At 52.7% G+C, this 20,576-nt stretch overlaps 7 protein-coding genes across 10 annotated transcripts; 1 reads left to right on the top strand and 6 right to left on the bottom strand.

Annotated features, from left to right (window-relative positions):
• Positions 1-208: 208 nt before the first annotated feature.
• Positions 209-921, bottom strand: LOC128267376 (RNA-binding protein 8A). Its single transcript, XM_053004197.1, has one exon. It carries the CDS (start codon positions 852-854, stop codon positions 357-359), a length of 498 nt encoding a protein of 165 aa, XP_052860157.1. The 5' UTR covers positions 855-921; the 3' UTR covers positions 209-356.
• Positions 922-1,170: 249 nt separating this feature from the next.
• LOC128268786 (iron-sulfur clusters transporter ABCB7, mitochondrial) lies at positions 1,171-4,328 on the bottom strand. Its single transcript, XM_053006005.1, has 6 exons — positions 4,219-4,328; positions 3,303-3,426; positions 3,080-3,234; positions 2,837-3,003; positions 1,577-2,758; positions 1,171-1,503 (listed from the first exon to the last, which is right to left on the bottom strand). The coding sequence occupies exons 2-6, from the start codon at positions 3,359-3,361 to the stop codon at positions 1,270-1,272; spliced, it is 1,797 nt and encodes a 598-aa protein (XP_052861965.1). The 5' UTR covers positions 3,362-3,426; positions 4,219-4,328; the 3' UTR covers positions 1,171-1,269.
• A 92-nt stretch (positions 4,329-4,420) lies between these two features.
• On the bottom strand, positions 4,421-6,291 carry LOC128267189 (SET domain-containing protein 4). The gene is made up of 2 exons (XM_053003977.1): positions 6,161-6,291; positions 4,421-5,927 (listed from the first exon to the last, which is right to left on the bottom strand). Exon 2 carries the CDS (start codon positions 5,813-5,815, stop codon positions 4,421-4,423), a length of 1,395 nt encoding a protein of 464 aa, XP_052859937.1. The 5' UTR covers positions 5,816-5,927; positions 6,161-6,291.
• Positions 6,292-6,528: 237 nt separating this feature from the next.
• Positions 6,529-9,462, bottom strand: LOC128267214 (uncharacterized). Of its 4 annotated transcripts, none has more exons than XM_053004013.1 (4): positions 9,329-9,462; positions 8,387-8,781; positions 7,989-8,321; positions 6,529-7,914 (listed from the first exon to the last, which is right to left on the bottom strand). In XM_053004013.1, the coding sequence occupies exons 2-4, from the start codon at positions 8,778-8,780 to the stop codon at positions 6,692-6,694; spliced, it is 1,950 nt and encodes a 649-aa protein (XP_052859973.1). In that variant the 5' UTR covers position 8,781; positions 9,329-9,462; the 3' UTR covers positions 6,529-6,691. The 4 variants fall into 4 exon arrangements, with proteins under 4 accessions (XP_052859973.1, XP_052859970.1, XP_052859971.1 ...); XM_053004010.1 differs by having other exon boundaries at positions 9,323-9,433; XM_053004011.1 differs by having other exon boundaries at positions 8,387-8,784; positions 9,329-9,421.
• Positions 9,463-9,871: 409 nt separating this feature from the next.
• LOC128267190 (vitamin K-dependent gamma-carboxylase) lies at positions 9,872-12,036 on the bottom strand. The gene is made up of 2 exons (XM_053003979.1): positions 11,510-12,036; positions 9,872-11,442 (listed from the first exon to the last, which is right to left on the bottom strand). The coding sequence occupies exons 1-2, from the start codon at positions 12,034-12,036 to the stop codon at positions 9,909-9,911; spliced, it is 2,061 nt and encodes a 686-aa protein (XP_052859939.1). The 3' UTR covers positions 9,872-9,908.
• Positions 12,037-13,257: 1,221 nt separating this feature from the next.
• Positions 13,258-14,755, bottom strand: LOC128267191 (uncharacterized; the record flags this gene model as incomplete). The annotated part of the gene is made up of 3 exons (XM_053003980.1): positions 14,613-14,755; positions 13,512-14,537; positions 13,258-13,441 (listed from the first exon to the last, which is right to left on the bottom strand). Coding segments are annotated over exons 1-3 (1,353 nt in total), but the record flags the coding sequence as incomplete, so codon positions are not given.
• Positions 14,756-16,720: 1,965 nt separating this feature from the next.
• LOC128276599 (TAR DNA-binding protein 43-like) lies at positions 16,721-19,384 on the top strand. The gene is made up of 3 exons (XM_053015059.1): positions 16,721-16,837; positions 16,908-19,027; positions 19,157-19,384. The coding sequence occupies exon 2, from the start codon at positions 17,304-17,306 to the stop codon at positions 18,924-18,926; it is 1,623 nt and encodes a 540-aa protein (XP_052871019.1). The 5' UTR covers positions 16,721-16,837; positions 16,908-17,303; the 3' UTR covers positions 18,927-19,027; positions 19,157-19,384.
• Positions 19,385-20,576: the final 1,192 nt, after the last annotated feature.

Here is a 20,576-nt window from a genome sequence, read left to right on the forward strand (position 1 = left end):
AACGAAGCCAACTCACCAGCGGGAACTGGAGCAGCTGCTAGAAGAAGCCATCGGCTACGCCAAGGAACATCCGAAGAGCCCCATTTTAGTAAATGCTGGCCGAAAGCTGAAATGCTCCCCTCTCTTGCTTTAAAACGCGTCGGAACTCTTTCGGTTCCGCGTAACGATAACGAAAAGGTAGGTTTTGAAATTATGAGGTCCAGTTTATTTCATGTCGCGTATTTCTTACAAAGCCCTCTATGGGACAAAATAACCGTTAATCTGTGGTGTGGTGTGACAAATGGGTGTGTATGTTCCGGGTACATCCGGGTGTCTTTACCTATAGAATTGGTATACATTTACTTCCGCCTATCCACCTATCGCCGGCGGCGGTCACTACTGGATTTCTTGAGCTTTTTCGGTCCCTTCACGAAGCACCAGTCGACGGCAATCGTTTGGCCGAGGATTTCCGAACCATTCAGCGCTTCTTTGGCCGCCATCGCCTGTTTGTACGTTTCGTACTCGACCAGCGCGTACCCCTTCAGGAAGCCGGTCCGGCGGTCGAGATTCAGGTGAATGTTCTTGATGTCGCCAAACTCGCAAAACTTCTCCTGAATGTCATCTTCCTGCGCCTCCTCGTGGATGGACGTCACAAACAGGATCCACCCTTCGACCGAGCGCTGCGGGCCCGGTTCGGCCTCTTCCTCGTCGTCCTGAAGCCGCTCGTAGTCGATGGTTTCCCGGGGGATGCTTTCGTTGCCGAAGCCGCGTCCCTTTCGCTTGCGTGCCTTTTCCTTTAACCGTGCGATGCCCTGGTCTCCATCTTCGTCCACCTCGAACTCCTCGTGGTTGTAGATGTCCAACACGTCCGCCATTGTGTGTGAAAGGTGCTTCTAAAATGATATTTTACCGAAATCTTCGCCTCCTAGATCGTGTTTTCAAACTTTCTCTACGTTCCCAATGTTTTTCTTTGCTGCACGCTCACGCTTTGACAGTTGGCTCGCGGACTGGCTGTCACTCCGCACTGGCTGCGTCCGTTGCTGCTGTCGGTCGTTTGAAAAGTCAGTTAGCTTCTACTGCAAAACGACGATAGATCAAAAATTGACTCATAGTCTTGTCTTTCAAATAAAACCAAAACATTCGGGTATTTTAAAACAGCGCTGTATTTTACCTAGCTCCCTATGGGTCGGAGTTTTCTTTTCGTTTTGTCTTAAAAATAGTCAACAACCGTTGGCAAAGTTCGATTCCATTGCGTTCGCCTCGCCTGGTGCAAACTTTCGCATCCGAGGCTCAATGATTCCCTTCGCCGATCGTTTTGGTGCCACTGTGCAGACGATTCTGTGTGTCCCACAGCTTGGTGTACAGACCTCCGCTCCGCAGCAGCTGATCGTGTGTTCCCCGCTGTCCAATGCGTCCGTTTTCAAGCACCAATATTTCATCCGCATCCATCACCGTCGAAAGCCGATGAGCAATGCAGATGCTGGTACGATTATCCGTTGCCCGGGCCAGGGCTTGCAGTATGTTCTACGAAAGGAAGCGAAAGTTTTTCGTTTGTTTCCGTTTGGACTCGGAAGGACGCCGATTCCTGGTTCCTTACTTGCTCGGTGATGGAATCCAAACTGCTTGTCGCTTCATCGAACACCAGGATGGGTGAGTTCTTTAGAATGGCCCGCGCGATGGCCACCCGTTGTTTCTCTCCCCCGGACAGCTTCAGTCCCCGTTCGCCGACCTGCGTGTCGTACTGTTTGGGCCACTGCAGAATGGAGTCGTGCAGATCCGCCATACGGGCCGCATCCTCCAGTTCGGCTTGCGATCGCGACAGATCACCGTAGTGAATGTTGTGGCGGATGGTGTCGTGGAAGAGTACCGAATCCTGCGGCACCACAGCGATCGCACGTCGCAAACTTTGCAGATCCACTTCGCGAATGTTTTGCCCATTGATCCGAATCTCGCCCGCCGTCGGTTCGAAGAATCGATACAGTAACCGCACCATCGAGGACTTGCCCGAGCCCGACCCACCGACGATGGCAATCTTTACACCGGGCGGTATCGTGAAGGAAAGATCCTTGAAAATGTCATTGCTCTGCGCGTACCGGAAACCAACGTTGCGGAACTCGATCGAAGCCGTCTCCCGGCGCACATCCAACGGAAGCGCATTGGAACGGTTCTGAATGGCGCTTTCCACTCCCATTAGCGTGAACATGGTACGCATATCGAGTAGCGCCTGGCGAACCTCCCGGTAAACGCTCCCGAGAAACCCGAGCGGAATCGAGAGCTGAAACAGCAACCCGTTCACCATCACCAAATCCCCGACCGTCATGTTGCCCCGAGCGATCTCGTTCGCGGCCATCACCATGATGGCGCTCAGCGCAACGCTGAAAATCGCATTCTGGCCAAAGTTCAGGATCGCCAAGCTGGTGCTCGTCTTCAGGCTGGCCGCCTCGTACTTCTGCAGCACTCGATCGTAGCGGGTCGCTTCGTACTGCTCGTTGTTGAAATACTTTACCGTTTCGTAGTTGATGAGCGAATCGACGGCCTTATTGCCGGCCTCGTTTTCCGCCTGGTTCATGTAGATTCGGTACTTGGTGCGCCACTGCGTCACGGCCAGAGTGTATGCGCTGTACACGCCGACGCACCCCATCGAAAGGGCCGCGTACGCAAGGCCACACTTCATGCCGAGGATCGAGGAGACGAGCGCCAACTCAAACACCGTCGGAACAACGTTAAACACCATCGCCGTGAGCACAAAGTTGATGCCTCGCGATCCTCGATCGATGGTCTGTGCACACGAGAGAGAGAGAGAGAGAGGAACCAGTGGATGAGTGGCCATTCAATTCCCGCACCTTCGGTTCATTACCTTCGAAAGGGCACCCGTTTGCTTGCTAAGGTGAAACTGTAGGTCGAGATTGTGCAAATGCAGGAACACATTGGTAGCGATCTTTCGTATCGAATGCTGAGCCACGCGGGCAAAGACGGCATTCCGCAGCTCGTTGAAACCCGCAGCTCCGGCGCGTGCAATGCCATCTGCGGAAGTGGACGAAAAAGCAATGGAACATGATGAAACGGGGCCACCAGGCGAGTCCCGTTGATGGACACTTACACCCCAACAGGACCGAGATGGTGAGGGCTGAGGCCGCCTCCGGTACCGTGTCCATGCTCAGCACGTTCAGGTTATCGACGCCCATTTTGAACAGGAACGGAACGCACACGTTCAGTACTTTCGCTCCTCCGAGTAAGCTCAAAGATATCAAGACTCTGTAACGAAGAGACGACGGGTTGCAGTGGCGATCGCGAACGGTCCCCAGGACAGATCCACGGCCTACCTCTTCCGCACCAGGGCGTCATCCTTGGGCCAAATGTACGTGGCCATCGCCTTAATCATATCGGTGGCGGTCACTGCCGGCCCATCGTAGCTGCCAATCGATTCGCCGGACGCCGGATGGTGGCCTAGGTGGAAACAATGACGGATTGGTGGTGATTTGCGGATTGTGGTCGGAGCTGGCGACAGTAGGGAATGGTGGTTAGGGTTGGTTGGGAACCGTTTTGTGTTAGGGGCAGTCGCTCTTGATGGCAGCTCCGCTCCACCGTGAAACGGTGCGGCATTCGGATGACCCGTCTTCGTCTTCCGGTAGCCCCCGGTGTGAAGATACCGTCGTATTTGCTGCGTTTGCTGTGGCCGACGAATACTCAGCGGATTGCCTGATTGACCCTCAAACCAACGACCTTCGAATCCAGCCGTCGTCGCTGCTAGATTACAGCCACCGGGACGTTGTGGACCATAACCGTGCGCAAATGGAAAGGAAAAGTGTGCAACCAGGGAAAAGAGAGAGAAAGAGAGAAACAAGAAACGTAACGTAACCCCGTGTTGGCGGCACACAGTTTAACCAGAAAATAAAACAGGCAAATGCACAAAAAATCGCGAACAAAAGTTAGCAAAACGCAAACGGATTCAAATCACGGTTCTACTCTATTACAGTCTGGGGGTTGTGAGTATAAAATGGGGAAAACAAATGGGAAAAACCTGCGAAAAACAGAAGAGAAGGGTAATTTTGTCTGCACCGAATTGGGTGTTAGCCCCGTTAGACCTTCTCCGGTCGCAAGCATTAGTGTTGGAATTGGACAGTGTTTTAGTAGCACTTTGGACAAACCCAATGCCGCCGCAAACGTGATCGGCCAGCCAATTATGTTAGAGGTGGAGTGTGAGCGGATTGTGGGGCGGACTCGAAAGACTTGGCTTACGTTGTTTCTTCTTCTGAAATATATGCCGCAGGGCGTTTCCGGTGCCATCACCACCCTGTGGTCCGGTGGCATAGTATCGTCTTGACACCGTGTCTCTGTGTCGCCTCGGATCGTTGCGTAAGCTTGCTGCGGAAGCCGTGACATGATGGAGGTGCTGTTATAGAGAGGGGAACCGAAAAGAACGGGACCACGCGGTTTTTGGCTAAAATTTGCTTTTGATTTTATTCAAAAATCGGACACCCTCCCATCCGTACTCTCGATACGCGATCGCCGCAGGCGTGAGCGAAGCCAGCGAACTGAGGCCCGCAATCGATCGGTTCATTTGCAACGCCACGAAATCGAGCAACCGAAGCGCGATCGCTCGGATCGGCCCCAGTGGAGGGGTCGAGGCGAATGCGATCGCCCGCAGGTGGTGAACGTTTTGCTCCACGAAGAGGATCGTCAAACAGACGGACAGGTTGTGGCTCAGCAGATCGTCCTCAACGAAGAACAGCTGTTCGGCGAGCCGATGTCCGCCAATGAACCGGTACTTTTCGCGCGGCAATCGCAAGCACCGCAGTTCGGGGTCGTGCTTGATGAACGCGTTGATATCGTCCAGCGTGAGTTCGAAGAAATCGTCCGGATTATCGGGAACCGTAAATCCGTACTCCAGCAGCAAACTGGTGTTGTTGTGCGTGCCGTAGTCGATGAAAATTTGCCGCCCGGCCGGATGGGCGGCGTGCGTGCGAAGCGTGTACCACAGATCCAACGGTTTCCCTTTGCTCAGCCGATGCTGAACTTGCCGTGTCGTAAGTGAGAGGCCACTTTTCGTTTGGGTGCGCGCATGATGGTTGAAAAAGTCCAGCAATGGTGCAAGCGCCATCGATGGGTCGTCGGAGAGAAGGTCTTCGAATAGGGTGCCGGCGGGTAGGAAACTGTTGATCATTCGCGTAACCTCCGGGTCCACGTACACACTCCGGGTGTTTACCGCAAAGAATGCCCACTTGAAGCGCTCCAGTTCAAATACGCCCTGCCACTGGGAATGCAGAGCGGTGACGATTCTTTCAAATGCCACATTAATTTGCTGGTTCTGCTCAACCATTGTTCTCAACAGCACCTCGGGAAAGTGCAACAGTTCCGCTTTGGAGCAAAAGTAAGGATTGGAGAACGTCTTTGGTAGCGCCTGCAAATACGCTTCAGTCCTTGGGTTCTTCTTGTGCTCCTGTGCACAGAGGTAGAAGGCCAACAGCGTTTGAAAGGGAATCTTCTCGCTGGCTTCGCGCTGGCCGATGGTTTCGCCGTTGAACATGGCCCTGAACTCTTCATCCTTCTCGATCGTGTTCCAGCCGATCAACGCTTCGAATGGCAGTGCTATGATGCAGTCCCCACCAGCGATCGATCGCCGCGAATACAGTCCCTTCCCGGTGCGCTCGAACGTCGCTATTCGTAACGCTGTTTCGTTTCGCCATCCGAGTTCTTTCAGCCACCGGAACAGGGGAACATGCTCCAGACACTCGCGTGGATGTCTGGAGCCGTTCTTTCGATTCGTCTTGGTGCTGTTCGTTGAGCCATCGGTTGTCATTTCTCTGGCGTTACATAATCCGTCAGCTGGTTGCATATTTGCTCTCTGCGTGCTTGCTGACCGTGGCCTTGATCACGTCAGCGGGCCTCGATCACACTTGTGTGGAGGATGTTGAGCAGCTGGCGAGAGTGAAGAGTGTGACTCAAAGCTGAAAGTGAACGTTTAGAGGCAAATCATTCAATTGTGGAATGGTTGGGCCATTAACGCGAGATCCTTTCCAACAACAGCACAGCATCCACTCTTCACCCGCTGCCGCCGCTCAAACACTCCACGTGTGCGTGCGTACGTAAGATTCTGACTCCGCTTGCCCCGCAGCCTGATCGCATATCGAGAGTACCGTCGGTTGGTTTATCCCGGAACAAGGGCGAAAACAACACTCACCCTAGCGTGCAGCTTACAGTAGTTGTCGCTGAGCGGATGATGATTTTTGAACGTAATTTTCACCACATCCAACCAATTGCGGTGGATTTGCGGGAATTGTTTTGATACGACAGAACAGCACAGCACAGCCATTTTTCAACTGACAGTTCAGTGACGGTCCTTCGAGGGTTGCTTCCAACAGCTAGAAGCTTTTGACAGTTGAATGAATAAAATTGACAGCACCGTAGACTGTCAGTTGGCTGCAGATGTTTGCTGTGAGTTTGAACAATAAACGGTTGTTGCAATATATCAAACGGAGCCCGAAGAAATAATGGAACGATGCGACGGGTCAGTGCAGATCGGAAACTCATACTGGAGTTCGTGGAGCTGTTTCGTATTTATTTAGCCAAACGTTTTTCATTTGAGAGTCGTTACCCGAACTGAAGTGAATGCATTTTCGTAAGAACCCTATTAAAATGGTTTTTTGTGTCTCCGCGCGAGAAATTGAAAGCTCACAAAATTGTTCTTCTTGTGAAAGGTCTAAGAATCTCCTTAGGTCTCTGCAAAGGATTCAGGCAGAGGCACAAACGCTGTGTAACTCTGCATATTAAGTGGACATAGTTTACAAATCATATCCTTCAAGCGATATTCTTTTGTGTTCTGCAGTTGTGTTTTGTCGATTGAGGTAAACACGTTCAACCCATCAGGCACGTTGACTGGATGTTTGTAACTCGTCGTTTGCTCGGCAAGGGGTTGCCCATACACGGTAAAGGGGTCTGCCGAAGCTTTAAGAAATTTAACTACTTGGCCGCCGCTTGCGGAGTTCGGCGCCAAGAACCAAGAGTTTTTATCGTCTGCTGAAATGGATTCGCATCTCAACACGAATTTCTCTCGGATTACCACCCTAAGGTCATCGTTCGTAGGGATCGGAATAAGAGGGAGTGGTTTCTCACCACGACGCGCTGCCTCACGGAGTAACAGGGCTCTCGCGATCTGCTGCTCCGGCGGTGTGCGCTTTGTGACGTCTACTCTGTGTTTAAGGTTACTATGTGCGGCCTTAAACGGGTACGCAGACTGTAGTGGCAAGGCTCCAAACATTTCTACCTCGTCCACTAGGTGGAGGAGGCAGTGAAAAGTACTCGTCACATAGCCGACCAACTTTTGGTGCTCTTTTACAAAATCCTCTATCAACAACCGCGCGTAATTCAGCAAATGTCGATATCGTCTATTGTTGCAAATTGCAACGGCCCAATGCAATCGACAATAGTTGTCGTAGTACTGTTCCTTTATAGCTGGCTTCAGTATTACGACCCCTACGATGTCTAAAAAGCAGCCCCACATGGTGTGCGGCCACTTAGCAATATCGGTTACATAGTTTGGCTGTTTCCTTTCGTGAGGGTACCGGAAACCATGCAATGTGGTCTCCATAAGTTCACGATGTTGTCGTTCCATGGCCTGGATATTACCAAGACCATCGGCAAACGCGAAAAACAAAGTTTTCATAGCACCGATGTGCAGTAAACGTCGGTTTTCGCCTACAATTACATTCTGGACTAAGTCTATGGGCAACCTCGCCAAAGGCGTCATAAAGGGTTGCCCATCTCTCTCATCTCTCACCAATTGGTGGGTGCCTGCGTAAACTCCTCGCCGGAACTCTTCATTTGTCCGTGGGTTGGTGTTCCTTTTGCCGAAGAACGTGATGGTGGATCCAGAGACAAACTTTCCTTTTATGGTGCACTTTGGGCACCCGTAGTAATTGCTCTGATGGACCGTCCCTGTAATAGTTGGGAAGGCACATATTTTTTATACGTTTAGATACATTTATATTCAGCCGCCCTTCGAAACCTACCTTTAACAAATGCCCGTGCGGCAACGTCGGTAATTACTACTCGTGGTTTAACGGTTACCGAATCCCCATTAATCGTCAGTGGTGCTTCGCATAACCGTTCAGCCTCTTCGATGAACGGCCCCAGGAACTCCTCACAGTGCGGCTCAGCATCGCCACAAAACACACCGACGACAAAAGGCTCGCCCGGTGGTTTTGAGCCTTCGTGCAGCCGAGCCATGATAATCCACGCTAAGAATGTCGGTTTTGTCATCTGTTCCAGCGACACTTCATCGACTTGAATGTCAAATGTGAGGTCCTTTTGGTCGGTGGCTCTGTTGGCACGTATTCCGTTTTCTGTAATGATAATGTAATTATAATAATTTTATGTTAACACACCTAAGACACACAGACACACTTACCAAAACCACGATGCCAGTAAACGCCTCCCTGCATCTCGATGGACTCGTTGCTCCATGGCCCTATGGACTCCTCCAATGCGGTGCGGGGATCCTTCGGTAGGCCGGGGATAAGTGGCCCCAGCGCGCACAGAATCTGCTTCAGCATCTTCGGCCCATTTTCCGCGTGTTGCTCGCAGATCAGCACCATACGGCGCGTGAGTTCCCTCGCCTTTTGACGCTCCTCCTCCGTGACACTGTTGAACACCCTGCGATCGGCCTCCAGCTCATCAGCGTCGAGTTCCGGTTCGCTGTCGCTGTGGTAATCGTAATATTCTCGTCTGGCGCGGGCCTCCTCATCCTCAACCTGGCTCTCCCGTCGCTTGACTCCTCGCCTCAAAGTTTGTCTGGATGACATTCTGCTGTTACGAGACAAAAAAAAACATTACACTAACCATTACAGAAAAATGGGTTAGGGTTCCGGCCCTTGGACGGATGGTAAATATGGCTTTGTTTAGAGGGCCCGGTGGACCGCGGATACGTGGTCCTCCCTTAGTGTCCTAAACCCCTAAAGAGTACCGGTTTTTGACAGGGTGTTTTCCACGGGGCCAACAAAGAAGGAACAGCGAAACTTAAAATTCACGATATGAACACATGGCAATGAATGTGCATAGTGTTTGTTGCCGTTTTATGCTTACGCCACACTTGTGCGGAGGAAGCGAGCAGCTTGCAAAAGTGAAGAGTGTGACTCAAAGCTGAAAGCGAACGTTTAGAGGTAAATCATTCAATTGTGGAATCAACGCGAGAAAGGCATCCTTTCCAACAACAGTACAGTATCCACTCTTAGCCCGCTGCCGCTTAAACACGTAAGATCCCGATTCCGCGTGCCCCGCAGTCTGATCCCATATCGAGAACACCTTTGGTTGGTTAATTCCAGAACAAACGAGAAACAACACTCACCCTTACGTGCAGCTTACAGTAGTTTCCGCTGAGCGGATGATGATTTGAAAACGAAACTTTCACAAAATTCAACAATTTGCGGCGCAATTAGCGGGAACAGTTTGATACGATCTGAAGCGAAGCGACGCCAATTTTCGTTTGACAGTTCGGAGCGTTTCTGCAACTTCCGGCAACTAGATGCTTTTGACAATTGAACGTTGACAGTTGAATAAAACTTACAGCACAAATAACAGTTGTGTGCAAATGTTTGCTGTGAGTTTAAACATTAATCGGTTGTTGCAATATATCAGATCGAGACCCGGCCCGGGCCCGAAAGAGAAATAAAGGATAAGTGAACGAGGCGACGGGTCAGTGCGTCAGTGCAGATCGAGAAGAACCAGAAGATCGAGCCAGAACTGTAACGCCAGAACATCTGTGAATTTCGGGCTCGGTTTGACAAAAAAAGCAACTTGTAACAACAATAGTAAGCGATTTTTTTGCCCATTACAGTGTTTTATTCAATTTAATTACCCGACCTTTCCGTAGTGGAAAAAAAACACACTGGGCGATATCACATTACAACACAAATGCCTCATTACTCTGGTTACTAACAATCCAATACGAGTTCCTTCAAGCGCCTTGGCATGGGAACCCCGTAAACTTCGTACAGAAATGAGTTGCCTACGTTTTGCGTGAATCGGACAAAGTTTTCCCACCGATGAAGAAATTCTTCACGCAATGGCAACATTGCTACGGAGCGCTTCCCTTTGACACCGTTCGAAATCTCTTCGAGCAATTCTTTGGTACGGTTTACGTATGTGTACATGTAACACGACGGTTCTCTGCCGATCGTTTCGATCGAATGGAAACTTCCCGGCCGCACTGATGCACTTTGGCCGGACTTGAGAACCATCCTGGTTTTCGGTTGGAAAGTGTCCGCGGCCTCATCGGTGCCCGTCTCAACCCGCACCGTCCCATTCAGCACGGTTAAAGAAACGTTGTACAACTCGTTGGCCACATAGTTGCGAAGCGTTAGACCGGGAAAATCGGCGATAAACATCACATCCGAGTGGTTGCTCCAACCAAGAACTGTGTCCGTTAGGCGCCGCATATCTGTCCGGTGAACGGTGAACTGCTGCAACAGTGGCAAAACCCATTCGACCGACTCGAAAGGTGACCACGGGGCACGCAGGATGTCCACGTTCGGATTGAAGATCCGCTGCTGGAACCTGGAATTCATGCTACACCAAATATCGAAGTAAACGGAAATATTCATCACTGGCCGGGGGGTCACTTTTCTTTCGGGACTCCACGGCTGCTCAAGCTGCAGGTTCCGCTCGACGCACCGCGCGAACTGCACCGCCATGTCGGCATGTTTGGTCCAACGATCGTTGTCTGTGAATGCGTAAGGCGCTACATACTGCACCCGGCCCGGATTGTTGCGATCCTCCACCCGCACCCCAATCATGGTCGTATCCCAGGCGTGTACCATCATGTCCCATGAGTAGCCGTAAAGTCCGTTGGTCCAGTTGTTGTAGCCTGGACTGAGAAAGTGCGAGTAAGGTAGAAACAGCTGCAGCGAGCAGTACGCCAGCATGATGGCCATTTTCCATCGTTTGCGACGACGATGATGGTTTGGCCTGCCGCAGCTTCCACGTGTGTCGTTCTGCGGTTTAGCTTCCGTTTCCTTCGCAGTTACCGGAGCTGGACGTGGCTCACGGGAAAGAATTCGTCTCGGCCAGCTGACGCTATAGTAGAGCGGAAGTTGAGTCAGACAAACCCACGGAAACATGCCGATATGAAACAGCCTCGAGTTCATCAGATGGAACGCACTGGCAAACGCGGTGGCCACCCTTCGCGTTGGTGCGTAGATCAAGAAAAACACAACGGTCGTATCGAAAAGGCAGCCGAACCAGTGGACAATCAGCAGATCCGTCAGCTGTGCTCCGAGCACCGCCCGGAAAGGGACAAACACCCAATGATAGCTGAGGTTGGTCATCGCGTACCCGGACAGCCACTCGTGGCACAGCTTCTTCAGCCCGGCGATAAAGTACAGCACGAAGAACTGAAACTTTAGGATGAAGTAGTTCCAGAACGGTACGCACTGTCCGGACGCCGAATCTCGCCAGGCATCGATGGAACTGCGGGGGAGATAAAAGGAGTCCGATCAGACACACCCATCGGGGGCGCAACGGACGGGCATCTTACCAGCAGCGGTGTGCATCGGTGAATAGAAAAATCGTTCCCAGCAATCCGTAGAGGTAGCTGTGATTGTTCCAGGCGCTCTTGTCCAGCAGAAACACATACCAATAGGTGACGCTGAAGGTGGCGGCGGACACTCGGAATCGGTAACCGAGCGCCACGCCTGCCACCCCGAGCCACATCGCGCCGTAAACGAGTCCCATGCGCGGTAGAGTTGGCGGTTCCATCGAGTGGATCAACGGAAACCGACAGTCACGAGGCTCACCCCAGCGGAGGTCCAAGTCGCCACCACCTCGTTCCTCGGGAATGTCGATCAGCATGGCCAGTCCGAACAGAATGCGGGCCACACCGAGTGCGGCTCCGTCGACCGGGCGGTACATACACTGGTTCACGAAGCCATCGAATGACGACACACAGCGCAGATCGTGTCCTGTGACAGTACGTAGGAATCGATCCACTTTCCGATCGCCACGAATGGGTGAGCCGTGTGCTGAATCCTTCCCGGCATCACCTTCGTCTGCGTCGTCTTTCATCATGTGGCCGGCACTTTGCGCGGACTACATACTTTACTACTCAGTGGACGTCTTTATCGTCCCAAACACTGGTCCGCGGTAGCTTATCTGCTATCTGCTCCGGATTCGGCGGATTTTTTCTCACTGAAAACATTGCCACACATTACCCACTGCTTATATACCTTTCTCAATTGCCTCGCCAGGATACCGACGAAGGGTGAGCTCCGGCATCCGGAGCGCATTGGAAGACATGCGCAGAACTCTCCGCCAACATCTGGGGAAGCAGGCTCCACTGGGAAGCAAGTTGTTTACAAACTATTCTTATCAATTGCTGCGGCTACGGTAAACGAAGGCAGTAAATTGGCAATTTAATCGATTTTTCTCAAAACCATTTCCAGAAAGGTTGGCCCAGAAAAACTGAACCATTGAATCTCAATTTCCGGCTTCGAACGGATGCTGGGCAAGGGGCGCAATACGGGTGGAACGGAATTGATTTTCATTATCGCGCACCTTGCCATGTTTTCCTTTTGTATATTGCTCATTGATCATCGTCCACTGATTGGCAAGTGGGTCCGGTTCCTGCGGCAATTGGCCGCAGCCCTTAATGAACCTCGGCCACATTTGCAATAACAAACCGTTATCCCTTTCGGGACCAATCGGTTGGGTAATAATCCGACGCGAGGTGCGACGATACCGCACGACCGAACGATGTGTGGGATTACGTTCCGGTTGGATAACGTGGTGGCCACCGTTATTAAGGTCCGTGGAGCCAATTCGCGCCATTCGCGGCAGAAGGTGAGATGCGTCATCGGCGATGGCCAGACAGCGAGATGGCGATGAAAGTCAACAACCATTACTTGGTCCGGTGTCCTCCTGCGCAACACCGGACCAAGGTAACGGGCCGCACATGGTAACTTGAACTTTCGTTACGAACGTTCGTCCGTGGGAGTTTTGCGCATTTTCGACCATCCGGCGATCACCGAAATGTGAATGTTTGTGAATTTGTGAGTTTAACCATTTCATTTTATTAGCAGTTTTCAAACACTCCTCTCTACGGCCGACTCTTACCCAATACGGCGCACTGAACCACGGCACGGTTGCTTTCACTCACTGTAGTGCACAAATAAATAGACGTTTCTTACGGACTTACGGACGGATATCCCCAATCGATTGGCACATTAACGCCTCCTCCGCCGGGCGGCATCAACCCGCGTATTGCTGCTGCGGCTGCTGGTCAGCACCGTTGTTGTTGAAGAAGCGAAAGAATCCGCCCCTGTGGTTGTTCAGGTAGTACAGAATCTGCATCTCATCCTTGGGGCACTTCGGGTAGTACGCGTCGCAACTGTTGGCCCCGATCCCGTACCCCAGCAAGGCGGCCCGTGAAAATTTCAGCCACGGCGAGCTGTCCGGAACAGCACCGAGGATACTGTTAGAAAAACGGAGAAACCTTCATTAAGCGGCTCGACTCGTTCCCTACTCGTCCCCTGGTTACTCACGTCGACAGGAGACCCCGATTGACGGAGCTACTGAAACCTTGGCCCGTCGAGCTGCGGGACATCATACAGATTAGCTTCGGCACGCACTGCAGTTCATCGTTGTCCGCAATATTGTCCAACGCTTGCCGTAACTGTCCACCGACACCTCCCGGGAACCCGGGAACGGGGGCCGGATTGGGAGCGTAAGCCGCACCCGGCCGGTTGACACCGAACGTGCCGGGGGCAAAGTTGAAGATGCTCTGGAGCACCCCGAGAATGCTTTGGGCATTCGGTGGCCCATTCGACGGCTGCTGCTGGTAATATGGCGCCGATCCACCTTGATACGGCGAAGGTCTGTAGGGCGCATATGGTGGCTGGGACGCCGGGGAAGGATACTGGGGCTGTAGGTACTGCTGCTGCTGGTATAGACCTCCGACCGATGCCTGCTGCCCGTTGTAGCTGGGATACGCACCGGGATAGTGTGAGCTCATGCTAAACGGATACTGCTGTGTCTGGAGTTCGGGATAGTGGCCGATCGTGTGGTCGTACTGAGGCCCCGCGGCCCCCGTCAGATAATTGTCCTGCAGAGGAGCCCCAAACGGGACGTACGGGTCTTGCCCATCCGCTACGTTGTAGACCTTCTGATTGGCGTACTTGAATTTGTTCTTCTTTCGTTTCACTTTCTGTTGGTAGGCCACAGTTTGGCCATCGCGTGTGTCTGCTGGCGGTGGTGGTGGTGGCGGTGTGATCGTATCACCTCCTGCACCCGCAAACTGAATGGAGGCACCGACCGTGTAGAACTTATCGCCGCCCTGATCCGGATCGCCCTGATTGTAAAAAGGGACCACATTCGGGGCGCTAGAGGACGGTGCGAAGAACGGAGCACTGCTGTCGGAGCGATGCTGTTCGGACGAGTCTACGAAGCGGACGCGTCCGGCACGCTTCACATCTTGCGCTTGAAACGCAATGATCGTTCCTGGCCGAGGGCCCACGCTGGTCGCTTCCGGTGCCCGGAACACGAACTGATCCTTCCCGTCGGTCGCGAAGCTGTGTTGTTACGTCCGAGCATTCACTTTATTAAAAGAGGCTCACTCCGGGGGGAATCCGATGCCCTATACTCACCCAGTGTCCTTCCGGTAGCTTATGGCATCCGCTCGATTGTTCACGATCACCAGGGCCACCACCAGGCACTGCGCAATCAGTGGCCCCGTCCCACCGCGAACCCCACTAACCCACTTATGCGATCGTTGGCCGGATTGAGGCATGTTCACTCTGCACCGTTTGCCGACCGCGACTGGACTGGTTCGACAACCCGCGCGCTCTTCGGTAACTTCATCGCGTGCCGGGATCGCTGGCGGGATTGCAAAACCGAAAGATCGTAAACAAAACAAAAAGCTCCAAATACACCAACACCACCACCGGGGCCGCCCGAAAACGGCAATTTCACTTTTCACTTTTGCAACGCACCGCCGAGTGACTCGCGCTCGAGCCGAGGAAGTGGGGACTCGGACTCCCACTCCCTCCGGCCGGCACACGAAGGCGAACCGGGTTGCGATTGAAGCGGGTGCTGTGAGAAAGGGGTCAAGGGGTTGGTAGTGGGAATTCCGCGGTCTTTATGCAATAGCAGCTCTGGGGGCCGGGTATTAGATGAAGGAAGGCGCCACCACCACTATGGGACTCCACTAGGCTCGATGATAGGGGATGGCGATAAGGTTCCAAACCGGAATCAAACACGTTTCCATCAGCGGTTACATCTTAATGGAAGTTAATCGAACTTATCCAACGGAGTTCCAAAACGCACTCATCTTGCATCGCGGATCTTTCAATGCACGTATTAGAGCACCACGTGTTACACGTGTTCGCGATGTGGGAAACGCGCCTTCGGACGTTGTTCGGGTGTAGTGAAAGTGGAAACAATTGGTTCGCCGCAAGTACATCTACAGGTCTATCGATTGGTGCATAGGTTTATGCTCTCGTTGGAACCGTGGAGTATTGGCATAAGAAAGTGCCATGTGTGGAACTAACGTCAATTTCAATAGGGCCCCCCGATTCGTATCGCTTTTCTGTAACGAACAGTTGCCGCATAACCTATTCAAAAGTCAATTATGTTTTGCCCGTTCATAAATTGGGCAGAAACGGTACCGCCGCTACGGCATTTCGTGGCCACAGATTACCACCCAGGTATTCTGGTAAATAGTTTGCCGCTATCGTATGACTAACGCGGCCAAGCTTTCTCCATCTTCCGGAAACGCTTTTTTTCGGCAAACGGACGCTTTCGATTTTTTTGCGTGATACGGCGACTACTAAGTTAAGCATCATGAAAAGTCGATGAAAATGAATGAACCAGCCAGCGAGCCAGCTCCGCCTGGGAACATTCTGCAGAGCGTGACAGGAAAGGAAAATGAGTGATGCGCATTTTTTGAAAAGTGTATCAAAAAGGTTACTTCTACGGATGGTTGGTCGTAAAAATGTTCGACTCTCTTTTCCGACAGAGAAACTGTACGGTTCGTTAAGCGTGGCGGACCACACCGATTTGCAGTATTGAGTGCAAAAATGATAACGACCTCCGTTTTTGGTGAAATTGAACCTGAAATTAAGAGTGAACTTGAACATGAGCACGAAGTGATGGGAGAAAGTGAATTTACCATAAAGCAGTCCATTTCGAAGGCGCAGTCTCCAGTGGGAATAACAAATCGGACGCATAAGTTGTTCAGACGCCATTGCGTTACAGATTACAATTATTGGTGATTTTTTCACGATTTTTTGGAAGTTTTTGATAACGTTTTTTGACGCCGTTTGCAATTGCTGTTCAAATTTTAAATTTTTTATTTCGTTGACGTTTGACGTTTCGTTTGACGTTTCCGAATGAAACATCTGGCTGGCTCGCTCACTCTGATCGGAGCGTTCTCTTTCCGGCGCGCGGTCTTACTCAATCGACCGATTCGAGCTCGGCTTTTTTCGAGTAGAACAAAGTGGGCTGCGGAAAGCGCACAGTCGCTCTCTCGTAGAACAATTGGGTTTCTATTGGCCTTTTACGAGCAATGGATTATCGATTTGGGATCCTTCTCGTACGCGTTAAGGCACAAAGCATCGCTCGCATCGATTGAACAGTGCCGGCCCTCGGAAACTTGTGCTTTTGATCGTGTGTTATGCTCCCTTCACAGTTCGTGAACGTGTGTGCGTGTGTGTGTTCTTGTGCGGTGGCGAGAAAGAGTGCGGCCGCAGTTGCTGCTGAGTAGTTCTGTGAAACGGTTCTACGACGACGACGACGGGCAAGCTGGCTGGCTGCTGGGGCACCACGGATAAAGGGCATTCGCGCAATCAAATTGTCAACGCTATGTGCCAAGGTGTGGCGGGTGATTTAATCGATCTCGAGTGTGTGCTGTGTACCATAGGAGACAATTTCTTTTCTTGCAGAAGCTAAGCCAGCCCCGCTGCGCTGCATAATCGCGTGAGTACGTGACCGCGAGCAAAAGTACGGATCCGTGAGCGAGTGAGTGAACGCGAACGAGCGAGAGAGCGAGCACGAAAGCGAGAGCGAAAGAGAGCGCGGTGTATAGGTTCACGCGAGAGAGCGTGCGTTGAACGGAGAGTGTGAGAACGGGTGTGTGTGTCATCTCTATTCCTCTTCTCCCACCAATACCATACCACCAATACATGCCAAACGTTCCAAACGTCATCCGGCCGGGTTTTGCTTAGAGGAACCGTTTGGAACGAAGCAAAAAAGACTTTGTTTTTGCCCAGCCCCCCACCCCGTCTCGTCCGCGCTCAGTCCTGGAGTTTTCAGGGGACCACCCATCGTTGGACGTGAAGATGGAACCGTCCGGGACGGTGCTCGTGTCGGAGGAGGAGGGTGACGAAGCGGTCGAGATTCCGCTCGAGGACGACGCGACGCTGCTGCTGACGACGCTGCAGGCCCAGTTTTTCGGGGCCTGCGGGCTGAAGTACCGCAACCCGGACAACAAGGTGATCCGCGGGGTGCGCCTGAGCGACGGCAAGCTGCACCCGTTCTCGCCCGACTCGGGCTGGGGCAACCACGTGTACATCTGCGTGTTCCCGAAGGAGAACAAGCGCAAGTGCGACGACCGGACGGAGAACTCGACGCCCAAAACGAAGCGCATCGAGAGCCGGAACCGGACCACCACCGATCTGATCGTGCTGGGGCTCCCGTGGAAGACGACGGAGGAGCGGCTGCGCGAGTACTTCGAGAGCTTCGGTGAGCTGCTGGTGGTGCAGCTGAAGAAGGACTCGAACACGGGCCAGTCGAAGGGGTACGGGTTTATCCGGTTCGCGCGCTTCGAGTGCCAAATGAAGGTGCTGTCGAAGCGCCACCTGATCGATAGCCGGTGGTGCGACGTGAAGGTGCCGAGCAGCAAGGACCAGATGCAGCACCAGATGCCGAGCAAGATCTTCCTCGGGCGGCTCACGGAGGACATTAATGCGGACGACATCCGGACGTATTTCAGCAAGTACGGTGAGGTGGCGGACGTGTTCATCCCGAAGCCCTTCCGGGCGTTCGCGTTCGTCACGTTCATCGATCCGCACGTGGCGCAGAGTCTGTGCGGCGAGGATCATCTGATCAAGAGCACCTCGGTGTACGTTTCGACGGCATCGCCCCGGCCCGAGCACGGCCGGCATCGGGGCAAGAGCCAGATGGGTGGCAACCCTTCGTCGAGCTACGGCGGTGGTGGCGGCGGCGGTGAACATGCTGGCCGCGACGGGAACGAGTACTGCGGCGGAGGGCCACACCATGGCGGGCATCCGAACAATAACTATCACCATGGTGGTGGCGGTGGCGGCGGCGGTGGGGTGGCCGGTGGCCCGGGAGGTTACAATCATCTGCCGCAGCAGCCGGGCGGGGGCAATCAGCGGCCAGTGTGGAACTACAACGAGTACACGACGCAAAACCGCCAGAATAGCGGCAATATCGACTCGATGCCGAACCTGCAGGCACTCGGGCTCAACTCGACCGGTCCGAATGGACAGGGTGGCGGTGGTGGTGGCGGGTCGGCTAGCGGTCACCACGGTGGTGGCGGTGGCAGTATGGGAAACCATCTGAGCGGCAGTGGGGGCGCTGTGACTGCGGCCCCAGGGCCCGGACTGCACGGTGGCCCGGCGGGGGGCAATATGAACATCAACCAGATGCCCATCAATCCGGCCATAATCGCGGCCGCCCTTAGCCAGTGGAGCCTGATCGGCAACCAGATGCAGCAAAACACGGCCTCGCACGGTGGAGGTGGCGGTGGCCCCGGAGGACCGGGCCAGGGGCACGCGGGCGGTCCGGGAGGACCGGTCGGCGGCGGTGGACCTCCGGGACCGGGTGGGGCCGGCCCCGGACCGGGTCCGGGCCAGGAGTATCTGGCGTGGAACGGCAACGGTAGCGGTGCGCCGGGTGCCGCTAGCCCTGCGGGCCGTGTTGAGCCGAACCGACCGTAGATCCTTTGGCCCCGGGAAAGAAAGAAAGAAAGAAAGAAAGAATGAGAGAGAGGGAGTAGAAAGTACAGACGATTTTTCGGACGATGTCGGCCAGAGAACAGGTAAATTAGTTGTGGCCAGGGGGCCACAACGCCCCCGGTGTTGTGCTGAACGCTGAAACCCTTATCCGGAACACCGGCACTGACACGCATTTCTTCCTCGTTTTTCTCTCGCTTGAACCCTATTTTTAGACCGACGCCCGCGCCACGGTTACGAGAGTCCGGGAAAAGAAAACAGACAAACCCGTGTTCTGTGGGAAATCGCGTTCCCACGAAGTTTGACGATCTCCGCGCTCCGCGGCGGGCGGGCGGGCGGACGGACCCCCTTGACTGACCTCTTGTTCAGCAAACACGAGAATGACGCGTGAAAGGATGTCTGGATGGATGCTCGCGATGGATGCTCGGGATGCAATTTGGTTTGATGGCGTGGTGTGTTGTGTGTGGAAGACGAAGATTTGATAATGAAACCTTTTTTACTATTAGATAAATAAATCTTATTATGTTCTGCCCTTTTGTTTCGTTCGTTCTCCGTTCGCTTGCCCGAGAGATGTATTTGAGAGAGATATTTGAGCCCATCAAGAAAACAAACTAAAATAAAATCTCATTTGCGTGTGTGTTCCGTGGCGTAAGTAGCCCCAAAAATATGTAAACGTGTGTGGTTTGTGTGTGTCTGTGTGAAGGGTTAAGCCAAAAACAGTAGTTTTTCCAAAAGTATCCGAGAAGGTAGGAATGGAAGCGAGAACAAAACCGTTGCTCTTAGAGGAAGGAGTCGTGTCGTTGTGCTAGAATTACGCTAATTTAAACCACATCAAACCCCCCCGAGAAAAGCGGATTTCGGATGCGTGTGTAGAGTCGAATGAGTTCTTCTGACCGCCGAACCAGAATTAAAAGAAGCCCCCCTAACAGTAACAGTAGCAAGCAAATGATGGATGATTGCAAATGGATGGAAACTAGCTTTGAGTGTGATGATGCGCCCGCCTTTTGAGTTTGATTGCCGCGATCTTCGGCAGCGCAAGATCGTCGTGAGCCTCACAGGATCCATAATTTAACAGTGTGTGACTGATGTTGTTGTGGGGTTTGACTTTTTTCCACTTTTATGACGTGTAAATACAACACAAGAAACATAGAATAAACGTTTAGCTGTTTACGGAACATAACCGGCCCCCCTTACTGTTCCCTCGTGTTTCATTTGTACGTAAAGAAAGCTCGTGTGTGGTGTGTTATGGCCGCCGCAGGTAAGCGATAACGGCGGCGCCGGCGGAGAGACCTTTTCAAACGGAGTCTTTACCTGGCGAAACTGTAGTTGATCGACGTTTTTCCTATCTTTTTTATCAGCTTTATCAGTGTACAGTGTTATCGCCGGCGGTGAACGGCAGAGCGGAGCGTAAGTACATGGAATCGGACTGACGCGGGGACGAGCATGGCCAGAAGAAGAAAGAAAAAAGGTAAGCATCCATTGCATTTCATCAACTTCTACATTTATTGAACAGGATTGAAGCATTCCAGTACCATTGCGGGTGTACATATATCGGCGTTAAAACAGTTGTATAATGTAGTTCTGCATCGGTTCAATCGTTTGTATGTTTTTCCTTGGGCCAGGGCCAGGGGCGCG

Source organism: Anopheles cruzii, chromosome 2 (assembly GCF_943734635.1).
Source record: "Anopheles cruzii chromosome 2, idAnoCruzAS_RS32_06, whole genome shotgun sequence".
Taxonomy (NCBI): Eukaryota; Metazoa; Arthropoda; class Insecta; order Diptera; family Culicidae; genus Anopheles; species Anopheles cruzii.

What these genes read in the sequence shown, in the direction of transcription:
- LOC128267376 (XM_053004197.1), bottom strand. Translation starts at nt 854, where the DNA reads ATGGCGGACGTGTTGGACATCTACAACCACGAGGAGTTCGAGGTGGAC.
- LOC128268786 (XM_053006005.1), bottom strand. Translation starts at nt 3,361, where the DNA reads ATGATTAAGGCGATGGCCACGTACATTTGGCCCAAGGATGACGCCCTG. An exon ending in GACGCCCTGGTGCGGAAGAG is followed by an intron (nt 3,235 to 3,302) that starts GTAGGCCGTGGA and finishes TCTTCGTTACAG; the next exon opens with AGTCTTGATATCTTTGAGCT. An exon ending in AAACGGGTGCCCTTTCGAAG is followed by an intron (nt 2,759 to 2,836) that starts GTAATGAACCGA and finishes TCGTGTGCACAG; the next exon opens with ACCATCGATCGAGGATCGCG.
- LOC128267189 (XM_053003977.1), bottom strand. Translation starts at nt 5,815, where the DNA reads ATGCAACCAGCTGACGGATTATGTAACGCCAGAGAAATGACAACCGAT.
- LOC128267214 (XM_053004013.1), bottom strand. Translation starts at nt 8,780, where the DNA reads ATGTCATCCAGACAAACTTTGAGGCGAGGAGTCAAGCGACGGGAGAGC. An exon ending in TTACTGGCATCGTGGTTTTG is followed by an intron (nt 8,322 to 8,386) that starts GTAAGTGTGTCT and finishes TTATCATTACAG; the next exon opens with AAAACGGAATACGTGCCAAC. An exon ending in CGCACGGGCATTTGTTAAAG is followed by an intron (nt 7,915 to 7,988) that starts GTAGGTTTCGAA and finishes CAACTATTACAG; the next exon opens with GGACGGTCCATCAGAGCAAT.
- LOC128267190 (XM_053003979.1), bottom strand. Translation starts at nt 12,036, where the DNA reads ATGAAAGACGACGCAGACGAAGGTGATGCCGGGAAGGATTCAGCACAC. An exon ending in ACCGATGCACACCGCTGCTG is followed by an intron (nt 11,443 to 11,509) that starts GTAAGATGCCCG and finishes TCTCCCCCGCAG; the next exon opens with TTCCATCGATGCCTGGCGAG.
- LOC128276599 (XM_053015059.1), top strand. Translation starts at nt 17,304, where the DNA reads ATGGAACCGTCCGGGACGGTGCTCGTGTCGGAGGAGGAGGGTGACGAA.